Source organism: Dendropsophus ebraccatus, chromosome 9, assembly GCF_027789765.1.
Source record: "Dendropsophus ebraccatus isolate aDenEbr1 chromosome 9, aDenEbr1.pat, whole genome shotgun sequence".
In the NCBI taxonomy this organism is placed as follows: domain Eukaryota; kingdom Metazoa; phylum Chordata; class Amphibia; order Anura; family Hylidae; genus Dendropsophus; species Dendropsophus ebraccatus.
In genome coordinates this window covers 18,065,393-18,092,898 of record NC_091462.1, presented here as the reverse complement: position 1 = coordinate 18,092,898, position 27,506 = coordinate 18,065,393, and the positions used below count along the sequence as shown (strand labels likewise).

General features: G+C 41.6%; 1 protein-coding gene across 1 annotated transcript in view; it reads right to left on the bottom strand.

Moving 5' to 3' along the window:
• Window positions 1–27,506, bottom strand: part of ARHGAP15 (Rho GTPase activating protein 15) — a 454,227-nt gene that overhangs the window by 58,898 nt on the left and 367,823 nt on the right. The window contains exon 13 of the mRNA XM_069985075.1: window positions 24,426–24,560. Within this exon, the coding sequence (XP_069841176.1) occupies window positions 24,426–24,560 (135 nt within the window). The remainder of the gene's footprint in view (window positions 1–24,425; window positions 24,561–27,506) is intronic.

The window sequence follows — 27,506 nt, the reverse complement described above, 5'->3', positions numbered from 1 at the left end:
AAAGAAAGAAAGAAAAAAAAAAAAAAAAAAAAGCCCAGAAAAGAAACCGAAGCTCCTCCATTTCTAAGGTTACTGTGTTAGTTTAATTTTCACAGACGCAGAAGAATATTTTGAAGTGAGTAACATTTACCAAGTCATTAATTTTATGCAAACTAAGGAAGATGAAAGAAAAAAAATATCAATTATTTATAGATTGTTAAAATGTATCTTAGTGCCGAGCTACTGTATAGAAATGACAATTAGCCAGCCGTACCTACTGGAATTAATAATGCATACATCATGCTCTTTGGGCATCTAATAAGCAGCTCCACAAATCTTACATTGTTTGGGACACCAAACAGAAAATGTCATGAAAAACAACCGACATCACCGATTCGGCCAATTCCGCAGCTCATGTGACATTAAGATGTCTGTTGAACAAAGTGAATACAATGATGTGGTTATGTACCGCGTCGCTGGGAGAAACTTCAAGGATTGCTGGAACTTATTCCGGTGTCTGTGACAAATGTAATACAGAAAAAGCCTTATTCTTGCTTTGTACTATGTTCTGGGAGTTTTCTTATACGGCATAGCACCCTTAAAGGGGTTATTCAGTGTTAGAAAAACATGGTCACTTTCTCCCAGAGACAGCACCGCTCTTGTCTCCAGTTCAGGTGTGGTTCCCAATTTAGCTCTATTCACTTTAATGGAACTAAGTTTATAAAACCTGCACCCAAACTGGAGACAAGAGCGGTGCTGTCTCTGGAAGAAAGTGGCCATGTTTTTGTAGTACTGGATAACCCCTTTAGGGTGCGTTCACACATACAGGATCCACAGCAGATTTGATGGTGCAGATTTGAAGTTGGAGATTCAAAGCAAATCAAATGTGCTGCGGATCTGCTGCAGATTAAGATCTGCACCATCAAATCTGCTGCGGATCCTGTACGTGTGAATGCACCCTTAGGCCATGTTCACACAACGCATATTTTCGTAAAAGTATGGCCGTTGTTGCCGACTGCAACAACGGGCATGATTAATACGAAAATATACGTTACCTTGCCGTCTATGGAACCCCGGCCGGAGTGTATACACATAGGGGAACAAGAAAAGGGAACTCTGAGCCTTATAAAGATATATAAGTGGAAAAAATCATTACATAATTTTGGAACTTAAAAAGGGGACTGTTATTTCAAAGTGGTCAAACACTGATTTTACATGGATATACCTTTTGGTGCCATGTTAAGGCTATGTTCACACATCATTTTATAATATTGATCGCTATTCGTATAGTAACGGACATTATTTGCTGTGAAATGATGGCCACCCAATAGAAATGTCCATAATTTTGAAGGGATGTGAACATAGCCTAACATCCACGGGCTCCATAAATCACAAATGCTATGGAGAGCGAAGCTGCGGGCCGGCATCATGTACCATTGTAATGCCAGGAGGTCAGAACCGTTTTTTGCAAATTTGGCCCACTGCAAAGACTTAAAGTTAAAGTTGTGGCATTGGTCAACATAAAATGCCTACACAGAAAAACAGGTGTGGCATGTAAACCACTAGGCACCAATAGAGAAAGAGTTAAATGATGCAAGAGAGTCCTAGAAACCTGTTAGCTCTCCTGGCTTGCCAATTTTCCCTATCTGGATTAGGAACAGTAACTTCTATTAGAATTTTTCTTTTAACTGTTTCTGCTTTTAGAGCAGAGCTGTGACAGGGGGCCTAGAAAACAAAGTGTTCACAATGGGAGGGGGTTCGATCAACTCCAGTGGTGAGTCAGGTTGATGTGGCTGGCAGGTTCAGCCACAGCATTCAATGGGAACTCACCACCAGCACGTCCCTATTTTTCCACCTCCTCTATTTTATAATCATGTCTCTCGTGCTTTCTCTGCTTACTTTGATAACTATGCAACAGGAAAGCAAAATCCTCCCGGAGGTTTCGGTGGTTGAGAAAAACATCTATGTCAGTAGACATAGTCCATCCCACAGGATAGCCGTACAAAAAAACTTTAAGCAAACAACTGGAATTATATTCTAAATATTACACCATCCATTGATATGATCAAAACATTTTTGAAGGTTGGATAAAAGTAAAAAAAAAACAAACAAACAAAAACAAACATAAAATAGTCACCAAAAATTCTGAATCTCAAACAGGGGACACATTGAATTCAGCTCCTGCCTAGAGCATTGACTGCATTAATCTGGTGGATTGTTTACCTATGGGGCGGGAGGGACATAATCTTCTGAGAAAATAACAATATTTTTTTGAATTTGTTTGTCGAAAAGTTAATCATTTCGTTTCATTTATGGAAGGCTTACAATTCCAATCACGGAGGTGCCAAATGTTATACCTAACGCTCTACGGCGTATTTTTTTTATTTTTTAAACCTCAGTATTTTCGTGTCTTTGTATGATTTTCTGTGCGGACCTGAATCGTTCGCTGCCTGGTGTCCCTGTGAAAATGTTCGTTAGCATCGCTCATAAAAACCCAATTCATCAATGTGAGCATAATTTGCTCTGAACGGAAAGCTCACAAAAGGGTGAATTTGTTAGATAGACAGGTGGCCTGAGATCTCTCTCTGATACTGAATGATATGAATAATAGATTCTGGTAAATGTATGCCAAGACTTGAGTTGTAAACACAGCTGCCTCCATTCCCGTCCAGAATAACAGCTTTGAGAATGAGAGCAGAGGAACTACATAGATCCACCTGAGGACTGAGCCTGGATTCACACAGAACAGAACACTAACACAGGCGCACTGTCACATACTTGGAAAAAACAAACCCATAAAATGCATTATGCTCAGTGGTCCATAGATTTCTTGGGTTTCTGAACTAAACCAATTAATAGTTTGACAGACATGTCTAAATAATGACCGCATCATTAAACTGCAGCCGAACGCGAGCGATGGAGGCGACGTCGGAGCGCTCAAAGAGACGGTCGGAAAAGTGACAAAAAATTCTTATGTACGCGGTTCAACCCTTGTGAGTAGAATTCAACTCTGTTCCCAAAAATATGAATTTTTTAAAAATGGCGTCACTTGCGTCACTTGCTGAAACACTCCTAGGAGAATCGGTCCACATTTTCTTTGGTGTTCCTCTCTTGGCATCTGGTCTTGGAAGAAGTGATGGATTACTTTAAAGAGAATGTAGTTCAGTTACATTGCTGATTATTTTTTTACCTAAATCAATCAGCGCCGCGGCAGGGACCCCAGTGGCGCAGCACTTTTTCTTGAAACGCGACCTGTTTCCCGCGTGGGCGCTAGTCTTTTCCCGAGCACTGGACTGGCCCAGAGCACTGGGGGCAGGCCCACCGACCCCCAGAGTGATGAAACCCCCTCCTCTCCGTCACTGAGGGAAAGGGATATTGTTACACTGGGGGCGCTGGGCCTGCCCCCAGTGCCCCAGGCTGGTGCTTGAGAAAAGACCATCGCTAAGTGGGAAACAAGGAAGCGTTTCAAAAAGGACTGTGCCTCCGGTATCCCCACGCCGGCACCGATCGATTAAGGTGGGAAAAAGCAGCGATGTATCTGATGGTACATTCACTTTAAATTTAATTTGGCAAATGTGAGAGAGTTCCCCCACGCAAAGCATGACCAGAAAAGGGATGCGTTCCTGCTCCTGTAGAGTATACTGAACCATTGGGTCTGCTGCAGGATGCCCAGTCCTATGAATGTAATAAGTGAAGGCTGCCATATATACAGCAGTGCCCATTACCTTTAGGACGCTCAGTGGATAGGGAAGAAACAAATTCAAAATAAATCACAAAAAGTTGAGATAAGCCACTGCCAGAGCAGACTGTCTGTAATCTCCCCCCATAGAAGACCATGCCAAACATTCATGTGTATGGGGAGATCAGAAGAGAGAGACGTTGGTTGAACGTTCATTCAGCCGACAGTTACTGAAAGTCTAAGGGTGCTATCACACTAAGCGATTTTTTAACGATTAACGTTAAACGATCTCAATTGACTGCTATTGCTAACGACCTGAAATCGTTTGCTCAATTACACGGAACGATGATCTTTACTTACAATTGCTCTTGCGGTCGTCGCTATTGCGTGCACCGCTACTGTGAACGACGTCTTATTCCATGTGAACGATTTGCGAACGATCAACGATAAAAATAGGTCCAAACTCTATCAAACGACTTACGATTTCTCTTTGGTCATTTAATCGTTGTCTGCTATTGCACTAAACGATTACAATCTAACGATTTTTTGAACGATGATCGTTCCGTTTAATAGGGCCCTAAGACAACTTCTTGAGAGTTCTAAAAAAGAAGCGGCCATATAAGTTTTATTGATTTATACTGGTGAAAAATAACAATGTTATAATTTTATTCTTTGAAACGACCCATCAGAATACCAGCAGAGTCCCCAGAAGATCAGACTCTATTTATTAGACATTATAAGATTGCTGATGAATAAAGCCCCCCTGGTCCCTGTAGTCTGCCCTGATATTATTTCCTTTCTTATTATTTTAAGATAGATATATGTTTATAACATGCAGGTTTACATTCTGTTATTGTAGATTTACCAACCACATCTGCTGGAAGTTTGTGCTAAGCATCTACTACTCTTTTAGTAATATTTCCTGATTTTTCCCACAGTAACTTGATTGTGTCTCTCCTGAACCTTATTTAGCCCTTTAAAATATTCTCTCTTTTCTCCAAACTATACAGATTTAGATCCTTAAAGGGGCGGTGTCATGAAACCAGGTAAAATCAGATGTTGTACCACATACATATATGTAAGGGAGAACAACTATGATAGTAAAGTAGCATACATCACTGTACCATCTATCTATTCACCCCCTGGTTTCCTCTCTAAATTGTGACCCTTCGGTTACCATGCAACAGTGCAGATACTTTCCCACAATCCCCCTTGCTACATGTGATGTAAAAACCAACTGCCAGTGCTATTGGGACAAATCGTTTTACTGCGCATGAGTGACCCAACCTAGAGGATGCCTTAAAGGGGTATTCCGGGGAAAATGAACTTTTCCCCTATCCACAGGATAGGGTAAAAGTAGAAGATAGCAGGGGGGTCTGACCCCTGAACCCCCCGGCAATCTCCATATCGGACCCTGGCTGGCTCTGTTATGAACACGACCCATGGCTCTATTCATTCCTATGGAGTGTTGGAAAGAGACGAGAATGCCGGAAGAGCGCTGAGATGACCTTCATCCAGCACTTTTGTGTTGCTGTCTGAACCATAAGTCATGGGGGTCCTCTGTGGCTTATTCCCGCCCTGTTGACCTTGATTGATAGATCTCTCCCTATCAAATAGAGAGAGACTGGTCAATCAAGGCTGAGGAGGGAAGAAGCTGATATGGACCTCCCAGATGTCTACCAGTGGATCAGGCATCAAAAAAGTGATACTAGGGTCCCTTTAAAACATAAAACTTCTATTTATACCTGCAAAGAGTTGTGGTTTACATGCACTGCCATCACCTAAGAGGATTCTGTCACTTGGTTAATGCTGCTTTAAATGAATTAGTGACAGAAATGCTGAACAGATCAGTGTATTACTTTCATCATTCTGCTGAGCCGTTCTCCTAATATGCAGGAGAATAGAATTCTTGCCACACCCCTCCCCCCGCTTCCAGCTGCTGTTGACAGTTGCTGCCTATACACAGCATTTATAGATAAATGGCAATTGGCAGCTGGTGGGCGGAGTTTGCTGGAGCTCAGGAATATGCAGGACTACTGATTATATATTCGGGAGGATATCGCAGAATCAGCTGAACAGAACAATGTAAGCGATCCATCGTTCTGTTCAGCTTCTCTGTCACTAGTTTATGTTACTCTTAAATAGGACAGAATAAACCTACTGACAGAGTCTCATTAACATTAGTTTCATGCATAGTCTTGAAAAAAAGAAAAAAGAAAAAAAAAGTGTGAGAGCAGATCTATCTATCTATCTATCATCTATCTATCTATCTATCTATCTCCTATCTATCTATCTATCTATCTATCTATCTATCTATCTATTATCTATCTATCTATCTATCTATCTATCTCCTTATCTATCTATCTATCTATCTATCTATCTATCTATCGATCTATCTATCTATCTATCTATCTGGCTTGAGAATGACCCTGTGAGAGGGTCGAAACGTCGCCATTTTTGTACCTGTGTTGATGGAATAAATTTTCTTATCACATGTTGGAGTGCTGCGGATTTCTGTGGACTGTGTTTGGGATCCCTGGCCAAGGGACTTTCTTCGCTGGCACCCACGTCTTTGTCCCCGGATGTGCGGCTTTTTCCTGCGCTATCTATCTATCTATCTATCTATCTATCTATCTATCTATCTATCTATCTCCTATCTATCTATCTATCTATCTATCTATCTATCTATCTATCTATCTATCTATTATCTATCTACTATATATCTATCATCTATCTATCTATCTATCTATCTATCTATCTATCTATCTATCTATCTATCATCTATCTATCTATCTATCTATCTATCTACTATATATCTATCATCTATCTATCTATCTATCTATCTATCTATCTATCTATCTATCTATCTATCGATCGATCGATCTTTAGGTAATCTATCTATCTTTAGGTAATCTATCACCATTATATCTATTTACTAGCTATATATATATATATATATATATATACAGTATACGATCTCCATTCTTCCTTAACACTAAAATAATCTTTAAATTGACTCTTTTAGTTAGAACCCCCCCCCCCCAGCCCCGAGCAGCCTCCACAGAGCCGGCCATAACGTAAGGACATAAAACAAATGCAGTGACCAGGGTTTCTACAATTCACTCCTAGCACATAATCACAAAATGTAATATTATGTTAGCGGAGAGCAGAAAAAAGGAACACAATCTGTCTGCGGCTTTCACTGGTTTTTAATACTGTACAAAGATCCTGACGAGATCATAAAAGCAATTTTCCGAACTCACTTGATGATATTTGGAGGTGAATTTGTCAATGTTACAGACAATAATTGCAGCACGCCAGTATCATTCAACTCATAGCAACTGCGGGAAATATCTTCAGCGCTCGCCCTGGTTATTTAAGATAGAAAGCCACAGAGAAATCGAGAAAAAAAAAAACCGGGGGAAATGGAACACACACCGATCTAGGAAAGAGACTAAGTTACTGCAGGTGTCACATATACGTCTTATCACGTCAGGGCTCTTAAAGGGGCACCGCAGTGTTTGTGGCTAAATCACTGGATACAGGTCCCGAATCCATGAAGAATTTTTACATGTTATCTCTCAGGCCATATACTGTATAGGGTATATACAATAAATGGTAGAGTGCCCCCAGGGGGTGGAAGCCCCACTACAACTGCCCAAGTGGCTTTAACTATAATTCTGCCTATGTATACTACAATGGCAGACAATGAGGCTGCTATGGGGCCTTGGAGGCAGCTTTCTATGGATGTATAAACCAGTATAACTTGTATATAGGAGGCAGTATTATAGTAGTTATATTCTTGTATATAGGAGCAGTATTATAGTAGTTATATTCTTGTATATAGGAGCAGTATTATAGTAGTTATAGGTGTGAGGTGCAGCACTCTGTTTCTTCCCTGAACCGCATTTTGTTTCTCTCTTTTCTCCGTGTTTTGCACTCCTCCTGGTGAGACCCACATGACCGCAATCAGCAGGAGACACCTGAGTGCACATGGTTTTAATCCCTCCTGTTTTTTCCCATTCTGTTTGCTGCAGCTATGGTGAGTGTAATACCTTATCCAGACTTGTGCTGCTTGGGGGCGACCTTCTCCGCCGGCGGTGCTGGCCGGGTTCTGGTGTGGTGTTTTTGGGTCTGGTCCTGTGGCATGGGGGTCGCAGGGCCGTCCCATGGCCCCCGTTCCCTGACTGTGCGTGCCTGCGGGGTTGGTGGCCACTGACTGGCACGGTGTGGACTTAGTGTAGAGACCCATGTGTATCAGATACCGGCACGAGGTACATGGGGCAGTATGGCTTGATCAATTCATACACAAAATTCTGATGTGTTTTTTATTTAGCCTAGGGGCACTAGTATCAGCCATAGGTGTGAGGTGCAGCACTCTGTTTCTTCCCTGAACCGCATTATAGTAGTTATATTCTTGTATATAGGAGGCAGTATTATAGTAGTTATATTCTTGTATATAGGAGGCAGTATTATAGTAGTTATATTCTTGTATATAGGAGCAGTATTATAGTAGTTATATTCTTGTATATAGGAGGCAGTATTATAGTAGTTATATTCTTGTATATAGGAGCAGTATTATAGTAGTTATATTCTTGTATATACGAGCAGTATTATAGTAGTTATTTTCTTGTATATAGGAGCAGTATTATAGTAGTTATATTCTTGTATATACGAGCAGTATTATAGTAGATGTATTCCTGTACATAGGAGCTGTATTATAGTAGTTATATTCTTGTATATAGGAGCAGTATTATAGTAGTTATATTCTTGTATATACGAGCAGTATTATAGTAGATGTATTCCTGTACATAGGAGCTGTATTATAGTAGTTGTATTCTTGTATATAGGAGGCAGTATTATAGCAGTTATATTCCTGTATATAGGAGCAGTATTATAGTAGTTATATTCCTGTATATAGGGGCAGTATTATAGTAGTTATATTCCTGTATATAGGAGCAGTATTATAGTAGTTATATTCCTGTATATAGGGGGCAGTATTATAGTAGTTATATTCCTGTATATAGGAGCAGTATTATAGTAGTTATATTCTTGTATATAGAAGCAGTATTATAGTAGTTATTTTCTAGTAGTTATTTTCTAGTAAATAGGCAGCAGTATTTAAGTAGTTATATTATCATACATTCAGGCAGTTTTATAGTAGTACTTTTTTTTTATGTATAAATGTCCAAATTCAGTTATGATTGATTTCATAATTTATATTTGTAGCTGAATGGAACTATGTTCTTCTATTACAGCGCTCCAAATCCCCTACTTCCCCTTCACACAGTGTGATAGAGTTTAATGCAGGAATTCTGGCTGCTTGATCACACCACCTGGAGGAGTTTATTGAAGTTGGCTTAGTTCAGCTCTCCTTTACGTCAATGATACATTTGTCTTCTTTTAACCTCCTGAGTCCCCTCTAGTGGCAGCTGCAGGCAGCCAAATATGTCTCTCTTTATGACTGTGAAGAGAAGCAGGAGATATGGAGATCTCTGAAAAATAGAGCCCTGACCTTTCTAAAAATATATCATAAAATAAGTAACAAAAAAATCCAACGGTAAATACACTGCTAACCACACAAACAATAGCTGCCTGGAGCTTTTTGGTGGTCAGACAGACAAACTGTCTTCCAGATTGCAGATACGCAGCTCTGGCTTTAACCATCTCCTCCACAAAGATGATGCTACACCCTGCTTCATTTTGTCTTGTTCTGTTTGTTAGTAGAGACAGATTTCCCTTGACAACAAGTAGTAAATAGAAGATTGTAAAGAAGAGTGTCCTAGTGGACGAGAGTTTAGAGCTCTTTTTCTGGGGTGAGTAATCAATTGTTAAATTAAACGTTAGGAACCACGTAGGGTTTCAAATGGACGGAAATTATTTGGAACAACAGTGACCATGTAAACGAGCTGTTCCAAATATAGTACCACACCTCTGCTTAGGCTGTATGTGATATCCCAGTGGAGAACTATTCACCCTAATAGAGTTTAGGGTTGGTTCATGATCTTCATTGTGTATGTTTCATTGTGTGAAAGTCACATTGAAACATATGTGTGAACATATGAAAAAAATGGCCATATTTTGCAAAAGCAGGTCATAAATAGTGATGAGCAGACCTGTAGTGTTTAGGTTTGTTGGGTTCAGACTAACTTGGTTTGGGAATTCGGACCAGAATCCGGTCCCCATTGAAGTCAACGGGGACCAGAATATTTAGGCCCCAAATTTACAGTCTGGCTCCCAGGGCATTAAGTTTGTCCCCTGCAATTTGTGTATTGCAATTTAAAAAACTTATCTTGACTTCAGTTCATATTCCAGAGATCAAGACCCAACTGACTACATCTGTAGCTTTATGTACTAAAAGGTTTTCCAGGATCAGAAAAAAAACCATGGCTGCTTTGTTCCATAAACAGCGCCATTCTTGCGCGTGGTAATACATCTCGGTTCTATTAACTATTAAACACAAACTAAGATGTGAACCTTGCCTAAGCTGCACTTCCTCATGCAACCTGTGGACAGATTTGGAGCTGTTTTTTTTTTTAAAAATTCCGATATCTGCAACACTGACATCTGCTGGTGAAAAGACTGAACTACACTCAACACAATATGGCTAAACTATAGCTGGACCTTTCCCAAACAAAACACAATGCAAAGTTGAATATTTACCAGGCACCTATATAAGAAAACATCCTGTTAGCCTAGCCCGGAGAAGAGACTATACAGCATTGTACACGGGGATACATGACCTTCTGTTTAAGACGAGTGATGTTCTCCAAAGTGGAAGATAACAGTGTAACGGAACTATAAAAATAACTCACTATCATGAATATTAAGGGAGAGGAATAAAATCAACGTGACTTTGAAAAGGACTGTGATTTATTAGCGCTGATTTGCTTGTAAATTATGACACAAAGTATTCATTTTAGCCGCTCAGGAACATGTGCAAATTTAAGCTTGCTGGACACATCCTGCAGACCTTGACATCTGCTACTGAATTCATGCTAGTATTCCTGGCGCCAGCTTCCTTATGCATGGCTATTGAGGTTACACTCTTGTTAGTGGGGCCTCACTGTATTCCTCGACTTTCCTTCTCCTTAATGCCGTTTCACATACTTTATTCTTCCGTCTCTTACAAATGTTTTCTTTTTTTTTTTCTTCTCTAAAGGTTAGTTTTGATTTATCTTTAATAAAGTAGAGGATATCCAGCTGCAGCTCCTCCAAATACTTTCATCTGATAAATAGTGTTCCCTGAGTCAAGAGGTTTCATTAATATATGGATGAAGTTCTTGGCGCGCAGAGTCAGGATTTCCCAGTGCTAAGTGTTAATGTTTTTCATATCGGTATTCGCCGCCGTAATCTACATGGTCAACCACAATGTGTTAATCAGAATTGATTTCTTGGCCAGGTTTGGATTTGAATGGGAAATATGTCTCGGGTCTATTGACATCGTCACCTTTATGCCTGTGTATTGTCTTTATGAATTAGGCCGGGGTGGAAGAGACGGCTGGTGTGGAATTTGCAGGGAGGGAAATGAAAAAGTTGAATTATTTTGACTTAAAGGAGAAGTCCGGTGAAAATCTTTATTAAAGTTCTGTAGTTATCCCCAATATACACTGATTACAGTAAATGCTTTTTTCCCTGCACTTACTACTGCATCAAGGCTTCACTTCCTGGATAACATGGTGGTGTCACTTCCTGGATAACATGGTGATGTCACTTCCTGGATAACATAGTGGTCACTTCCTGGATAACATGGTGATTTCCCTTCCTGGATAACATGGTGGTGTCACTTCCTGGATAACATGGTGGTGTCACTTCCTGGATAACATGGTGATGTCACTTCCTGGATAACATGGTGGTGTCACTTCCTGGATAACATGGTGATGTCACTTCCTGGATAACATGGTGATGTCACTTCCTGGATAACATGGTGATGTCACTTCCTGGATAACATGGTGGTCACTTCCTGGATAACATGGTGATGTCACTTCCTGGATAACATGGTGATGTCACGACCCAACTCCCAGAGCTGTGCGGGCTGTGGGCGCTGGAGAGGATGATAGTAGGGGGAAACTGAGGGACACAGGGCACTGGATGGACACTGGAGGGACACTGAGCATCCCCCTGCCATCATCCTCTCCAGCAGCCACAGCCCGCACAGTTCTGGGAGTCAAGTCATGACATCACCATGTTATCCAGGAAGTGACATCACCATTTAATCCAGGAAGTGACATCACCATGTTATCCAAGAAGTGAAGTCTTGATGCAGTAGTAAGTAAAGGGAAAAAAGCACTTTATGTGTATTTCCCATAATAAGTGTATATTGGTGATTTGTATAACTTTTTTGGGGGGCAATACAATACTTTAATAAAAATTTTTACCGGACTTCTCCTTTAACCCCTAGACGACCCAGGGCGTATAGTTACGCCATGGAAGTCTGTCCCCAGACGACCTAGGGCGTAACTGTACGCCCTGGGTGTTTCTCCCGCTATGAAGCGTGCTCCGGAGCGGAGCGCGCTTCATAGCAGGTGGGGGCCGGCTGCAGTGAGCAGCCGGGACCTCACCGGTAATGACACGCTGCAGCGATCGCGCTGCCGCGTGTCATTAACTCCTTAAACGCCGCGGTCGCGGCGCGATCGCGGCGTTTAAGTGTAAGTGACAGGGGGAGTCCCCTGTCACTTACCGATCGGGACCCCCGCAGTGTGACTGCGGGGGTCCCGATCGGTAAAACGGACTGCAGGAGGTCTCTCACCTGCCTCCATGCGGTCCGATCGGCGATCTGCTACTCTAAGCCTGCACAGGCAGGCTTAATGAGCAGATCGCCGATAACACTGATCAATGCTATGCCTATGGCATAGCAATGATCAGTGTAAAATCAGACTAATGTATGTACAAGTCCCCCAAAGGGACTTCAAATGTGTAAAAAAAAAAAAGTTAAAAACACTAACACACTACCCCAAAACCCCTCCCCCAATAAAAGTTGAAATCACCCCCCTTTCCCATTTTATAAATAAAACATATAAAAATAAATAAATAGATAAACATATAATATACCGTAGCGTGCGTAATTGTTCGATCTATTAAAATATAACAAGCGTCATTGCGAATGGTAAACGGCGTACACGAAAAGAGGGAAAAAAGTGCGCGGATTACCGATTTTATGTTACATTATATATATAAAAAAATTAATAAAAAGTGATCAAAACGTCCGATCTTCACAAATATGGTATTAATAAAAACTAGAGATCATGGCGGAAAAAATGACACCCCATACAGCCCCGTAGGTGAAAAAATAAAAACTTTATAAGCGTCACAATAGTCCCATTTTATTTATAATTAATTGCCAAAAAAAAAGGATTTCATTTAAAAAAAATATATAACATTAGATAATCTGTGTAACCTGCATATGGTTGTGTTCGGACTGACCTATAGAATAATTGTATCATGTCGCTGTTACCATATAGTGCATTACGTAGACACAGGAACCCCCCAAACGTTACCATATTGCATTCTTTTTTGCGATTTCACCAATTTATATCTTCATAAATAATATATTTGGGATTCCATCATACATGTTATGGTAAAATGAATGACGCCATTACAAAGTACAACTATTCCTGTAACAAATAAGCACTTACATGGCCTGTAGATAAAAAACTGAAAGTGCTGGAGCTCTTAGAAGGGGAGGAGGGAAAAACGGAAACACTAAGATCAAAATTTGCGCGGTCCACTGGGTCATTTTGGGCCTGGTCCTCAAAGGGTTAAAGGGGTACTTTGACATCCAAAAAATAAATAAGCTGCATAGGCATAGTATATAGTCATGAAATAATTCAAAACATATTTTTTGGGAGGGTCTTGTTTCTGTGTGTCATGATTATACTTCCTGGTTGAGAAGTTGCACAGTACTACAATTCCAAGAATGCATTATTTTCCCTCAGCTGTTCATCACAATCCTACCACTCTTCTTACTCCCCTCCCTTTCTTGCCAGTTCCCCAGACAAAGCCGTTGCAGAACATCTAATTAACTATATCAGGTCTGAAGAAGCGGGCATGCGCGCAAAACAGCTGTTGCCTTACTTCTCAATAGGTGCTTGGCGTTCAGCCAAACAGCCCAGTATGTCCTGTGTATTTTAATGCTGCATGAATAAAGAGTAAAGAAGATCACATCTAGTGGTGAGTGCCCTTTTCATTTTTCTACTGCTTCTTAACTATATCAGTGATTGCAGCACCCGATGCATCACTCCCTGTCTGCTCTTTCTTTTGCATCAATAATGACAAGGCAGTATGCTGGAGCAGGTGTAAATTTCTGCACAGTTCCTGAGCCAAGTGCAGGTCCCACCGGATTAGGCGTGCGCCTCTTAGTGCATCTGACAGGGTAATTGGGGCCAGGGCCTAATTTAAAACTGGCATATGAGTACACTGGTCTTAATAAACGTCCCCCTTCATGTATGTTCACATCTGTGAAGGTTTGTGCACCGTCAGGTATTTTTATCAAGGTGAGTCCAGGGAATATAAGAATCCGAGCTCCGATAGCAAAGAAGGGAAAATGTTTCATATAAAAGAAATTTACACAGTGGAAGTTGGCAGGAGCGGATCTAAGCGTTGCTATTTTTCCCAAAGTACGAGTGGAACCGACAATTTGTGCCATTCACAAGCAACATCTGAAAGCTAGGCGCACAGCCCTGAGAGTGTCCTAGAATGGCTCTCAAGTAAAAATGTTTGAGGCACCTGGAGATCAGCGCATACGGCAAGTACAAGTTAAAAAAAAAAAATCCAGCGCTTGTAATGTGACACTGGGCAATGCAGTACAGGCAGAGACACAGAATTGCTGATGCTGCCGCTTTTCGGACCACTGTAGTTATGTCAAGTTTTACAATACAAGCACTGGAGTCTTTCTCTTCATTGTGGATTATTTGGTGCCACCAGCATCTCCTCCGTATGTCCTTTCATGAGTATTACTGGAGAACCCTGTTAGTACAACCAGCTTTGGAGGACGTTTATTATACATAAAAAAAAAATTGTATGTTTTTGTGCACCGATCGACTGTGCAAAAATTAGCAAGTTGGGTTTTGAAAAAGTGGGTGGAGTGTTCTGTAAAGGGGCGTGGTCATGGTGCCCCGTCATATTTACTTTGAGTTATGGCAGTGGACTGGCATACATTTCGGAGTTTCAGCTGTCTCAGAAGCGAGGAGGGAGGAGGGGGAGACAGAGAGAACAGCTCACACACAATTTCTTTGTGTTTTCAGCAGAAAGCAGCAACTCAGAACTGGGAGAAAGAGACTGAATAAATAATAACAAGTATGAAATAAATTGTTAGTCTCACCATGGGCAACAACATAAGAAAAGTTACGTTTGAGTGGAATATCCTTTTAAATGTCTGGGTTGGGGATTTTAGGTATGACATCCATAAAGCAGTCTTGTGCAGCCACAGCTTCTGTGCCTGCTTAATCAATCAAATTTATTTTGCTTCCTTTCCCCTCTTGCAGCATGAAAATCAGGAGATGCTGCAGTTTCATTCCCCTCCTCTCCCTCCATATCGGCTACATATTATTTTGCACTAGATTGAAGTTTTTTTTTTTCTAAACATTTGTTCAGAGCTTGTAGAAAGATAATGTCATATTCCTATAATAAGATATATTACAAAGATTTATGGGTTAACATATAATACTGATTTATAAAGACATAAATCGAGAAATTTGCTTTATTTGAATAGTAAAGAAAGCACAGAAAACCGTTAATCTTAAGGCTCCATTTATATCATGCCTGGGTCATACATCTGGGGAATTTTAGAAAATTGGCAAAAATAAATGCCCATGTACAGTAAACCGCAGCATCCTTTGAGTTTAATGGTTTAATGGACCAAACTCGATGGCAGTGGAAGGGATCAATGGTGGATAATAATGTGAGTGGTTTGGGTGAGGAGACTACACTGGCAGGCCATATACTGACTTGGAGCCATCTACTAAAGATGGGACTATACTGGGGGCCATGGCCTAAAGGGAGGACTACAAAGGGGGCCATCTACAATAGGGAGACTACACGGGGGGGGGGGGGGAATCTATTATATGGGAGATTCATAGAGGGCCATCTACTATAGAGGGACTACACAGGGGCCATCTATTATAGGGGTATGCAACCATCTATTATAGGAGGACATACACAGGGGGCCATCTATTATAGGGGTATGCACCATCTATTATAGGAGGACATACACAGGGGGCCATCTACTATAGGGGTATGCACCATCTATTATAGGGGGACGTACACAGGGGGCCATCTACTATATAGAGAATGCACAAAGGGCTCACTGATGCGAGGGAGCTTATCGCTCTACAGTCCCGCATCAGTGTGCCTGTGCAGGTGTGTGTGTGTGTGTGTATGTGGGGGGGGGGGGCAGCTAGTTGGGGGGAAAGCCCACATTTAATCCTCTACTGGAAGGGATTTATTACTCTAATCAGATCTCACATCCCTATCCCTATCCCTGTCTACATGATAAGAGGATCCTAAATATAAAGGGGCAACAGTCTAATAGGAAGAAAGAATAGCCTAACTAGTTGAGCAAATACCTGTAGGTGACATAGTAGCACAGTAGGGATGGTCCAAACCTGCCGAGGTTCGGGTTCGTATGAACCCGAACGCTCGGCAGCAGATTCCCTCTGTCTGCCCGCTCCGTGGAGTGGGGGGATCCAGCAGGAGGAACGCCTGGAAAACTGGGATACAGCCTATGGCTATGGCTGTATCCCAGTTTTCCAGGCGGTCCTCCCGCTGTATCCACCCTCTCCACGGAGCGGGCAGACAGCGGGAATCATTACCGAGGGTTCGGGTTCGTACGAACCCGAACCGAAGTCGGTTCGGACCATCCCTATAGCACAGTTTGCAGACATTTGATGGTTAGGCAACAGTTCCATCGTCCAAGAGTTCACATGGAGCATGCAGCAGGTGATAAAAGTTCGGTCCAGTGGTCCAATAATCAGGAAAGTTTAACAGGGTCAAATCAGAAGACATTGGATGCAGTCCTAAGGAGTTCACAAAACAAGGATACAGCTAATGACTGTATCCATGTTTTCTTGGCAGCCATAGGGCTGTATCCAATGTCTTCAGCCACCGGTAATCAAATGTTGAGCGTTCAGGTTCGGACTAACCCAAGAGTGGCATACTCTTTGCAAATATGGCAATTATAATGTAAATGGGGCCTTGGCTGGAAGGAATGGATCCCCCCCCCCCTCCTCTATACTACATGCCTTTTTGTACTCTAGAACATCTTATTGTAACAAAATCACAGAGAATACAATGTGACAAATTGTTACAATTACTCGATCTTTCCTCTTTATTCATCCCATTTTCCCCCCTAATTCCTCTACAATGTATTCCTCTCTCAACCCTGGGCTTTCACCTTCAGTGGCTCCTTCGTAAGGGTCCATTGGGGTACAAAGATTTATTGTATATGCAGTAAGCCATTCATACACAAAGACACCTGTGCAAGCCAGTTGGCTTCAGTCAAATCTTGTTTAACATTTAATTATGAATATAATTAGCATGAGTTAGGAGACAGGCCAAGCATCTGCAAGAAAATTTAGGATAGGAGAAAAAATGAAATCACAGGAGAATTTTGCAGGTTTAGCTTTTTGCATTTTTTTTTATTTATTATTTTTAGCTCTTTTTTTTGCATTATTCTACATATTTGGTATAAATATGTAATTGAGCGAGTGATCTTTATCTAAGTAACAAGCTGGATAAATTCCTGTCATCATTTTTTAGTTAATTAGTGAAAATCCGTCTGCGATTATGCTGAAAAATTCAGTGTTACCAGCCTGCTCGGTATATCAGTGAATATCATAAAGTTACTTGAAAAAATATTTATCGATACTTTATTTTAATGATTTTGTATCAAGGGCTTAGTTATTTCAAAGCACCTTTTTTTTGCAATTTTTTTTTTCAAAAATATTAAAATTGGAATTTCTCTAAATTTTATGTACTATTATCGCCCCTTAAATCTATGAAATATGGGATTATCTGTTAATTTTCATGTGGATGATGCCAATATTCACATGTCAGGGGATAAAAGCGTTTACAAAGTGGAAATAAAAAGGTCCATATGGCAATTAATTATGTACAAATCTGCCTATTTCTTTGCATTGAGCACCCATATGTGTATGTGTACATGCATTCTGCTAGATTCCAGGTTATGGTGGTTGTGGGAAGATGTGTCTAGTAGGTAGAATAAAAGCAGCTGTCACTTTAAAAAGGAGCCATTAGCTCGCCTGATGTGTTTGTTCTATGTTATACTTGCATTTCCAATGAATTAACCATTCTGGAATATGTTTACTTTAAAGTCTGCATTGCGTTGTTCCTCTGTTCCTCCTGGGAGTGTCTAAAGAAAATGATGATTGCGTGTTACTGTCTACTTTGTCAAAGGGGTGTGACTTCGCCTGGTTGGATCAGCTCTAATAGTCCCTGGCTGGGCAAGTGTGGCGATGGTGAAAGAATGTGTCATTTTTTGCGCAATGCTTTGACGTTTACTCAAATACCTTTGATAATAAATGTGTTGGAAGAAGGCCAAGTGGGCAAAAACAAGAATCTAAGGGACTTTTACAAGGGCAAAACTGCAGTGGTTAGATGATTGAGTTGGATAGTGTCCATAATTTCAGGCTTTGTGGAAGGTTCTCTGTTTGTAGACAGCTGGTGAGGCAGAAAGTAGGTCATAAGTGCCCGAAGTATGGAAAGCTTGAGGGTCAGAGAATGGTGGATTATATTTACCCTTGGCATGGTCTGCCTACCCAACCTGCCCCCCTTTCCAAGTGCACACTGACACGGGACCCTTGAGCATTAAGCTGGCTCGCATCAGTTTGCCTTCTGTGCATTCTCTATATTTTAGATAGTACCCTTTGGGCATCCCCCATATAATAGATGGCCCCCCTGTGTAGGTCTCCTATAGTAGATGGAACACTCTGTGTAGTCCCCCTTTAGTAGATGGCCCCCTGTGTAGGTCCTCTATAGTAGATGGCACGCTCTGTGCAGTCCCCCTTTAGTAGATGCCCCCCTGTGTAGGTTCCCTATAGTAGATGGCATACTCTGGGTAGTCCCCCTTTAGTAGATGGCCCCCTGTGTAGGTCCCCTATAGTAGATGGCACACTCTGTGTAGTCCCCCTTTAGTAGTTGGCCCCTGTGTAGGTCCCCTATAGTAGATGGCACACTCTGTGCAGTCCCTCTTTAGTAGATAGCCCCCTGTGTAGGTTCCCTATAGTAGATGGCACACTCTGTGTTGTCCCCCTTTAGTAGTTGGCCCCCTGTGTAGTCCATGGTCCCCTGTGCAGTTCACTCTTTAGTAGATGGCTTCCCTTTAGTCCATGGTCCCCTATGTAGTCCCCCTTTAGTCCATGATCCCCTGTGCAGCTCCCCTAAAGTAGATAAATAGAAAAGGAAAACAAAAACAAAACCTTCCACACACTACCATGTTGCTACAGATCACTCATGGCTGCTCTCCCCCATTTTCAGGAGTGTTTATAGGTGGCCAGGACTTCTTGTGTAGGCAGAGTCTATAACACATGCTGTCTGTGCCAGGAGAGAGGTTTTTTTTTTTTTTCCGGGATGGCCCGGAATATCTGTGCTGTCAGTTTCCCTTTGCTATCAGCCACACATAACCCTGTTTACACAGAAAGATAAATGGCTGATCAGATGTTTTCCCCTTCTACATTTCTAGCAATGCAACTGGCTAGAGATACGAGAAACAAGATTTGTTAGCTTCACAAACCAAACCTTAACAAAACTATACATACGCACCCCCAGTGTCCTCTTCCATGTCTTCAGCCGCCTCCAGCCCGATTAGGCAATCGTTGATGGAGGGACAGAGGTGCAGCCCGTGATTGGCTAATGGGGCTGTCACTCTTGTGTTTCAAGAGTGACAGCCCACTCAGCCAATCACTGGCCATGGCCCTGTCCCTTCTCAGTCATTGATTGGCTGCGTGGGCTGCCACTCTCTTGTCAGCCAATCTGACTGACTGAGAAGGAAAAGCAGCGTGGTCAGAGATTGGCTCAGCGAGCTGTTACTCTTGTGTCTCGAGAGTGACAGCCCGCTCACCCAATCACTGTCTGCAGTACTGTCCCTGAGTCAGTGATTGCCTAAGCGGGCTGGAGGAGGCTGAAAACACAGAAGAGGACACTGCTGACAGGTGAATAAAGCTTTTTTTGTGAATTTTGTGAACAAATTTAGCGAAAATTTTGCTGCAAATGCAGCTTCAGTCATCTGTACTTCTGGCTGATATCAGCCAGTGTGAAAGACCCTTAAATTTCTAAAAAAAGTTGCCAACATTAAATGTGTCTAAAAGTCTTACTCCAACTTAGCCACACCCCAACACCAGAAAGCAAAACTGGCCAGCAATGATAAAAAATTCTAATAAATATCACAAAAGATGTAAAGATGCTCATGAAAAATAACCAGTATATGCACAAAAGTATGGAAGTACAGGAAAATAGATGACATCACTTTATGCCAGTAGTACTCCAGTACTATGATCTGCAACTTACCCCGGAAGGTATAAGAAGAAAAAAAAAAAAAAAATTATTGAAATTACAAGGCGTAAAACCTATCAGAGAATCCACCGGGTGTGATCTTAGTTACACAGAGCTGAAATTGCCGTTATTAAAGTCATTATTGTATTCCGAATATTGATTTTCCTCATTCATTTCAGACGCATCGTAGCCAAAATCTTAAAAAGTGAGCTTCTAGTTGACATAGCCAAACCCCAACTGTGCTGGCAGGGCTTAGACAGGGGGGTATAGGTTACATAGGCATTTGCCATCTGGCACAAGCCACACGCATTAAATGCATAAAGAATAATATTTCAGAGCGAACAACAACTATTTGTAGGAAAGAACAAACAATGGCGCCCGATGGAAGGGGCAATGTAAAAACGAATACTTATCTTACGGGCAGGGATCACATGACATCACGTGATCGGGGGACTGATCCCATCTGTATCTCACATCACAAGTCATGTTCACGTCTCCGTGTGTATGTTACATATAAATTTGACACTTCAATTGCCGAACAAGACAAAAACCACAAATATTTTTTTCATAAATAAAAGTTTTCTGCCAAAGCAGGAAAATAAAACATTCTGAAATGTATGTCAGATGTGAGATGTTTGGAAAATATGTCGAAATAAAGGTAAAGTGCTGAAAAGTTATGGAATGACCTTAACCTAACTTTTGTTAGACTTCCAAGAAGGGTTTCATAGACGATGAAACATCAGAGGCATTGGTGGGGAGTTTTTTGTTTTTCAATCATTTTTATTGAAATCAAATCTGACTATATTAACACCATAGCCGTATTAAGTTACATTTTAAATAAATATTACTGTGCTGCCATAGTAGCCAATTGATCCTGTTTTGCCCCTTTTTTAATTTTATTTTTATGGGCAATTTATCACGCTTGTTATTTTAACACTCCCTCAAAAATGTTGTTATCTTACAGTATCAAATTTATTAGGGGATTTCTTATAGTGATTCTTGTTTATAGGCTCATTTTCAGGATCTCTGGATGATCTTGAAGGATCATAAAGAATATTGAAGGATAGTGTTGACGAGTGTTGAGCGACCTTCCAGTTGTGCAATGTGGGACCATGACGCACCCAGACATGGTCCCACTAATGTCTCAGTGTCATTCTGGAGGTGTTGGCATCGTTTAGGGAGGTTTCATGGGGGACTTGGTGACCTCCAAGTGGTCGAATTTGGATTTCCAAGTGCAGAGAATTTTTTCCCCATAGACTTTAATGGGAACGAATATTCGTTCGAATAGTCGAATCTCCGTGCCTATTCGATTCAAATTCTCGAAAGTCGAATATTTCACTACTCGCTGATCTCTACTCAACACTAGTAAAGGATAATGCTCTTCTTGGTCTGGGTTTTGGTCCAAGTTTGTCAACTTCTAAATTTGACAAATGAATGCTCTGTGTTTGGTTCCCCACTTCTGGAAAGTTGGATACTGCACTCGGGAGTCCTAGAAAACATGGATACAGCCATAGGCCAACTTCTCTAGATGTGGGGAGTTAAACAATGAGCGTTAAGGTTTGGAGAAGTTGCCGAACACAGACTGAAACTGGAAGTTCGCTCAACACTAGTGAAGCATAATGCTCTTCTTAGTCTAATCAGCTGCAGATTTGGCATCAGTTGTATCAGTCTTTGCATCAGTCCTAACAGCAAGTGTTGGAAACTCTCCTGTCCTAAACTCTTAACTCATAGTACTAATGGACATCGATATTGGTAATACATTCTAGGTGTTATAAACTGATAGCACTAGATATGTATAGAGTCTGCCACTAAATTAAATGTGGATTTAAAGGGCCCTGAGTGGAATGACCCTTTTAAGAGTGCACTAAGTTTCACATTGATTTCAGTGGGGCAGGTTGTGTCTATTGTCATCTATGTCAATGGGGCTTGCTTCAAAACATATTACCAAATAAAACAGCTCAGGCAAAATGTCAGCCCCTCAAAACAAAGTGCAAAAAAAATGAAATAAAAAAATTAACATGTTTTAGAATCTGGCTCTATCAGTAAAAGAAAGGTGTCATGCTAGTACTTGATAGGCTCCGTTTGGTTTGTCACTGGCCTAAATAAATAGTGATGCTTCTAACCTGCCATCACCAGAACCCCACCACCACCACCACCACCACCACATACACCTTGTAAGTTTGTTTTCAACATAAGTCTAACCCTCCAATCGTTTTGATAAAATGGTGTCTATCGTTTTTAATTTTAGATTTGCCCCAAATTCTTGGATATAAATGAATCAGATTCTTTGAACAAATCTGAAATGAATTTGATCTTTTATCTGCTGTTAGCAGTGTATGAGTGATAGTCATTCATCCAGAAATTTTCATGTACCCCAGCCTAATACAGACCTGCTATACCAGATACTTCAATAGGCAAGTATGGCCCATTTTTGGAAGAAGACAGCCATGTTTTCTCTATTTCTAGAAAACTTCTTTAATAGGAAAGCTACTTGGTCAGCAGCTGATTTGTCTAGTGAATTGACATCTCCGAAACCCAAATGTGATAAAACAAAAAAAAATAGCTACTCAGATCCTATGGTAATCCCCCATACAAGTTCTGCTGGGCAGCCAGCACATGACTACTGCAGCCAATCAGTAGCCTTAAGGCCCTATTCCACGGAACGATTATCGTCCGTATTCGGCCGATATCGGCCGCTACGGACGATAATCGTCCCGTGGAATAGAGTTCAATGATCAGCCGACATCGTTCATGTCGGCTGATCGTTGCAGTCGCTTCTTTTTCAACATGTTGAAAAACAAGCGACTGATATAGCAGCGATCTGCTGCCGTAGCTCCGTTGAATAGGAGCGTCGGCAGCAGACACTGCTATATCCTATGGGCTGCCCAGACGATCAGCGATCACCCGGACAGCCCCCCCGAAGCTCCCCGCCGCCGCTCCCGCACTCTTAAGTCACAATATAGTTTACTACAGGCATTATGGCTCCAAGGTGTATCGTGTTACAGTAGGAAGATGACACTCTGCAGGTTGGTGGAAAATTCCAGATAAATAAAGTACTCACCAAAATTGAAAATACACAAACCGGTAACAAGGTTGCATTAATGGTACAGATGGTAAAGGCCATTAGGACGAAACGCGTCCTCGTTACCCGTTTGTGTGATTCCTTCAATAAGGATTATGACACATGACTCCTAAAGCCACTGATTGGTTGCAGTGCTTATGATTTTGTTGGGGTTGGCCATTTATAGTAAAATAGTTCAGTGTACAGTATTAGCAAGTGTACTCACTGTATATACTGACAGCAGCTCCCTGTGTACCTCATAAAGCTAAAATCAGACTTCCCTCATCCAGGCTGTGCTGAGTCTGTTCCTAAGATGGCTGATATGGAGGAGCATGTGACCATTCCCCGCCTCCCCAGTGTCCTCCAACACTGAGTGTTCCAACACTGAGCCTGTATATGCCTATGGAGGACACGGCACACTGGGGGGCGGGGCATGGTCACATGCTCCTCCATATCAGCCATCTTAGGAACAGACTCAGCACAGCCTGGATGAGGGAAGTCTGATTTTAGCTCTACATGGGTGCACCCGCATCTGAATTCACCAGAAGTGAAGATCATCCGGGATGATCTTCAGTAACACTGGCCAGTTTATACGTAGTGTGAACACGGCCTAACAGCGAATCAACAGAGCCTGTCAAGATTTAACTCCTACAAACTCCTCCTTTTTGGGTTTTCATTCATTTCCAAAAGAAGTATCAGTCAGGAAGAAAATTATAATTATAAACTATAAAAACTAAAAAAAAAAAATTAAATAAATAACGACATTTTAAATAAATGGACGAAACGCATTAGAGCTGCGTAAGACATTTTAAGGCTTCATCCTTACAAGTAAACAACTTTGCGCCCCCTCCCCCCTTTTATTCTCGACCCCTCCTGTAATTTTTAACTTCGTGTATCTCACCCTAGCAGGCAAAACTCAAATTCTGTGACCGTTTTAAATACATAATCCGGAATAGAATTGTTCTAAAAGGAACAGAGGAGAGTTAATTATTAGCGTGAAATGATGTGATGTCACGTACCGAATATTCCTCTCTTTTGTCTTTTGAATAAAATAAAAAAATTAAAAAACTTTATTACAATTAAAACATAATCTCTTGAAATTTTGAAAAAAAAAAAAAAATAGCGGCAGAATTGTTTGTTTTTCGGCACTTCCATTTTGTGCACTTATAAAAAAAAAAAAAGAATAAAAAATGCACTTACTTATTGCTTCCACAAACTGCTCAAAGAAGCTATGTGGGAACAGAGGATCCGGCAGCTCTCGGAAAAACATCTTGAGTGCTCCAGTGACAACGTGTATGTCCTCCCACTGGCTGTCGTCCAAATTCAGCTTCTCTTCTGGGAAAACACGAGGAGAAATGGAACAACTGGTTTTAATGAAACAATTACAAGACACTAATTATTATGTTAATGTTTCCCTACTATCATCAGCAACCGTTAACAGCCTTCTGCACCTAGAGGTTTGGTGCGGTGCTTGTTTTTTTTTTTTTTTTTTTTTTTTTCACCGACTCTAGGAAAGGAACGTATTCAATGAAATACCATCTGTAGGAATGCAGCTAACAAAAAAAAAAAATACAGGAGATATAGAGAGACATGGCATTGACATAACATGTCAGATACATTTATTCCCATAATGCATCAGCATAGAAATTAGAATTACAGCCCGACATGATTCAAAGCAATTTTTTTTTTTTTTTATATTTAGGAGGCCAAGTTGCCAATGTTGTGCAACTCAAGGGACCGACCTAAGGCCTAACAGAGCCAACATGAGACATATGCTAAGTGCAGCAATAGAAAATAAGCTATTACGTTACATATGCTGGCCATGCAATGTGCTGGGGAATTATAGGTAAAGCATTGTCCCATTTGTTTGTGGCTGACAGCAACATCAACTAGGAATATGCACGAGAGGGGAAGGAGGAGGGGGGCAAATCCTCTTTTTAATGATTTCAATAATGTTCTGTTTTCAACTCAGCAAGGTAGACTGCGGGAGCAACAATGCTAGGCGGACCCCTGTTGGTCTACCTAGGCCGTGTAAATCTGTCAGGGATGATAACGTGCCAGACACAAAAACTACTCTTCTTCCAGCAGTCGCCGCTTACACACAGGAGAAGGTTTTGTTTGAAGCTAACCTGAGCCGAGAATCTGAAAGAGAGAACCTAAATACAATATTTAATTAGGAAGAATGAAATAATTATCCTCCATTGCTCGGCGTTATCAGTTTGTATTTGCTAAAACATCAAACGTACGGTAATTACATGGCGCGCGCACCTCACTACTCGCTGACAACTTTTTTTTTTGTGTGTGTGTTGAGAACTGCGGAAGTGTTACATGGGGAAATTAATACTTTTATTTAATTAGATTGGGTGGAAGTGCTGTTCACACTACAATGCGGAGGCTGTAAAAATAGTTCAGGTAGAAGAGAAGCGCGGGGCAGGAGAACTGTGGAGCTTCTTGGAGATTAGGGAGGCGGGGCGACGGATGGGGGGAGAGGTGGCCCTCAAAATAAAGTCTAAACCAACCGGAATGGACAGGTCAGAACGAGAGATGAGCGAGTCACTTGGAAATTCGTATTCGCACAAATTCACGAATATTCATGAATTGCATGCAAATGACTTTCATTAAAAATAGTGGCGAGCGAAGATGTTCGTAAATGTTTGTATGTTCGTAAGAACATGCCGCTAATTGTCCACGTTCGCCGATACGAACAATTTGTTCGATGATCGGAATGGTTATAACAATCATTTTCGAACAGGCAAACGTTTATCTTGTGATGTACGAAACTGCGTAATGTTCGCAGCTGTGTAAGTGTAAGCTAACATAAGCGTTCGCTATTGTGGGCGCCATGTTTAGCAAGTTTGCGAAGCAAATCTGGCAAATTCGCGAATCGCAATGAGGCGAATTAAACGCCCGATTTGCTGCCAATCGGAATTTGTCAGCATCGCTCATCTCTAGTCAGAACATTAAAGATCTGTCAGCTCTATATTAGAGCTATTAGGAATATAAAACTAATAATACCGGTCTCTTTGTAGATGGCGGTTTATAAAGTTATAAAATAATGTTTTCCTTCCAAGTTTAAGTGTAAGAGAGCTGTGCTGAGCTGTAGCATGCATGCCTCCTCCCTCCTCCACCCCTCTCTGCCCTGCATGATTGATGTTCGAGACTTAGTACTGGAAGCTGGACCCTGTATATCAATCATGCTGGGTACGGAGGGTGGAAACCTTTGGCATGCCACTAATTGTGAGAATAAAGAGGGGGAAGCGCTGGTTTAGATGTGTACAATGGTTCTCCTGGACACACAGCTGTGTAGGAAGCTGCAGACAGCCCATCCACATGAGGACATTCTGCTGTCCCTGGCATACCCCAGTTGCCAAGGCCAGTGTGGAGATGGGCCACTAAACCAGCTTTGCCTTGCCTTTATTCCCAGAGGTCAAAACCGCCCAGATCATAAATGGTGGCACCATCACTTTATGAGAGAAGGATAGCCATTTATGTTTCTTAAAAATATACAGGTGTGTAGACGACCCTGTTGTTCTGGGCTCCCTTCGGTACATATTTGTGAAGTCAAATTCTGCCCTGAATCTATTAAAAATTGACATAAGATATTTTGTGCATCCGACCTAGTGATGGCTGGTGGGAAATCTTCTTCTGCCTCTATAAGCCCTACTCCAAAAATAAGTCCTAGTTACAGTCAGCTGACCAGATCCCTGACACTTGGTGGCTGAGCATCAGCCAATCAGGGCCAGTCTTGTTATGCTCCGCCCCCACCTGCTCAACACAAGCTGCAGGGAAAGCAGGAGGGCTAAGAGTAGGGGACATTAAATATGGGGATGGGGGTACAGAGTGGGAGAGATAAAGTATGGAGATTACCTGCAGAGGGGAGGTATACAGTATGAAGGAATAACAACAGATCAGGGAGGGAGGTATACAGTATGGACGAACAAGTACAGAGGGGGAGGGAGGTATACAGTATGGAGCCCTGACTACAGGGGAATGTACAGTATAAGGCCATGTTCACATGGCGTAAGAGACCGGCCGGGTCACGGAACGCCCGTTGTCAGAGAAGATCATCCCAGCCGGTACTACAGATAATCTTCACTGCCACTGAATTCGAAATACGGGTACATCCATGCGTGTCCGCATCCTAATTCCCTGCTGCACACAATGAAGCATGCGGCCGGAGCCGCACGCTTCATTGTGTGCACTGACATGTCAGTTTCTTGCGGCGCCGCTAGGGATCCCGGCCAAAGTGTATACTATGGGGGGAGATTTATTAAACTGGTG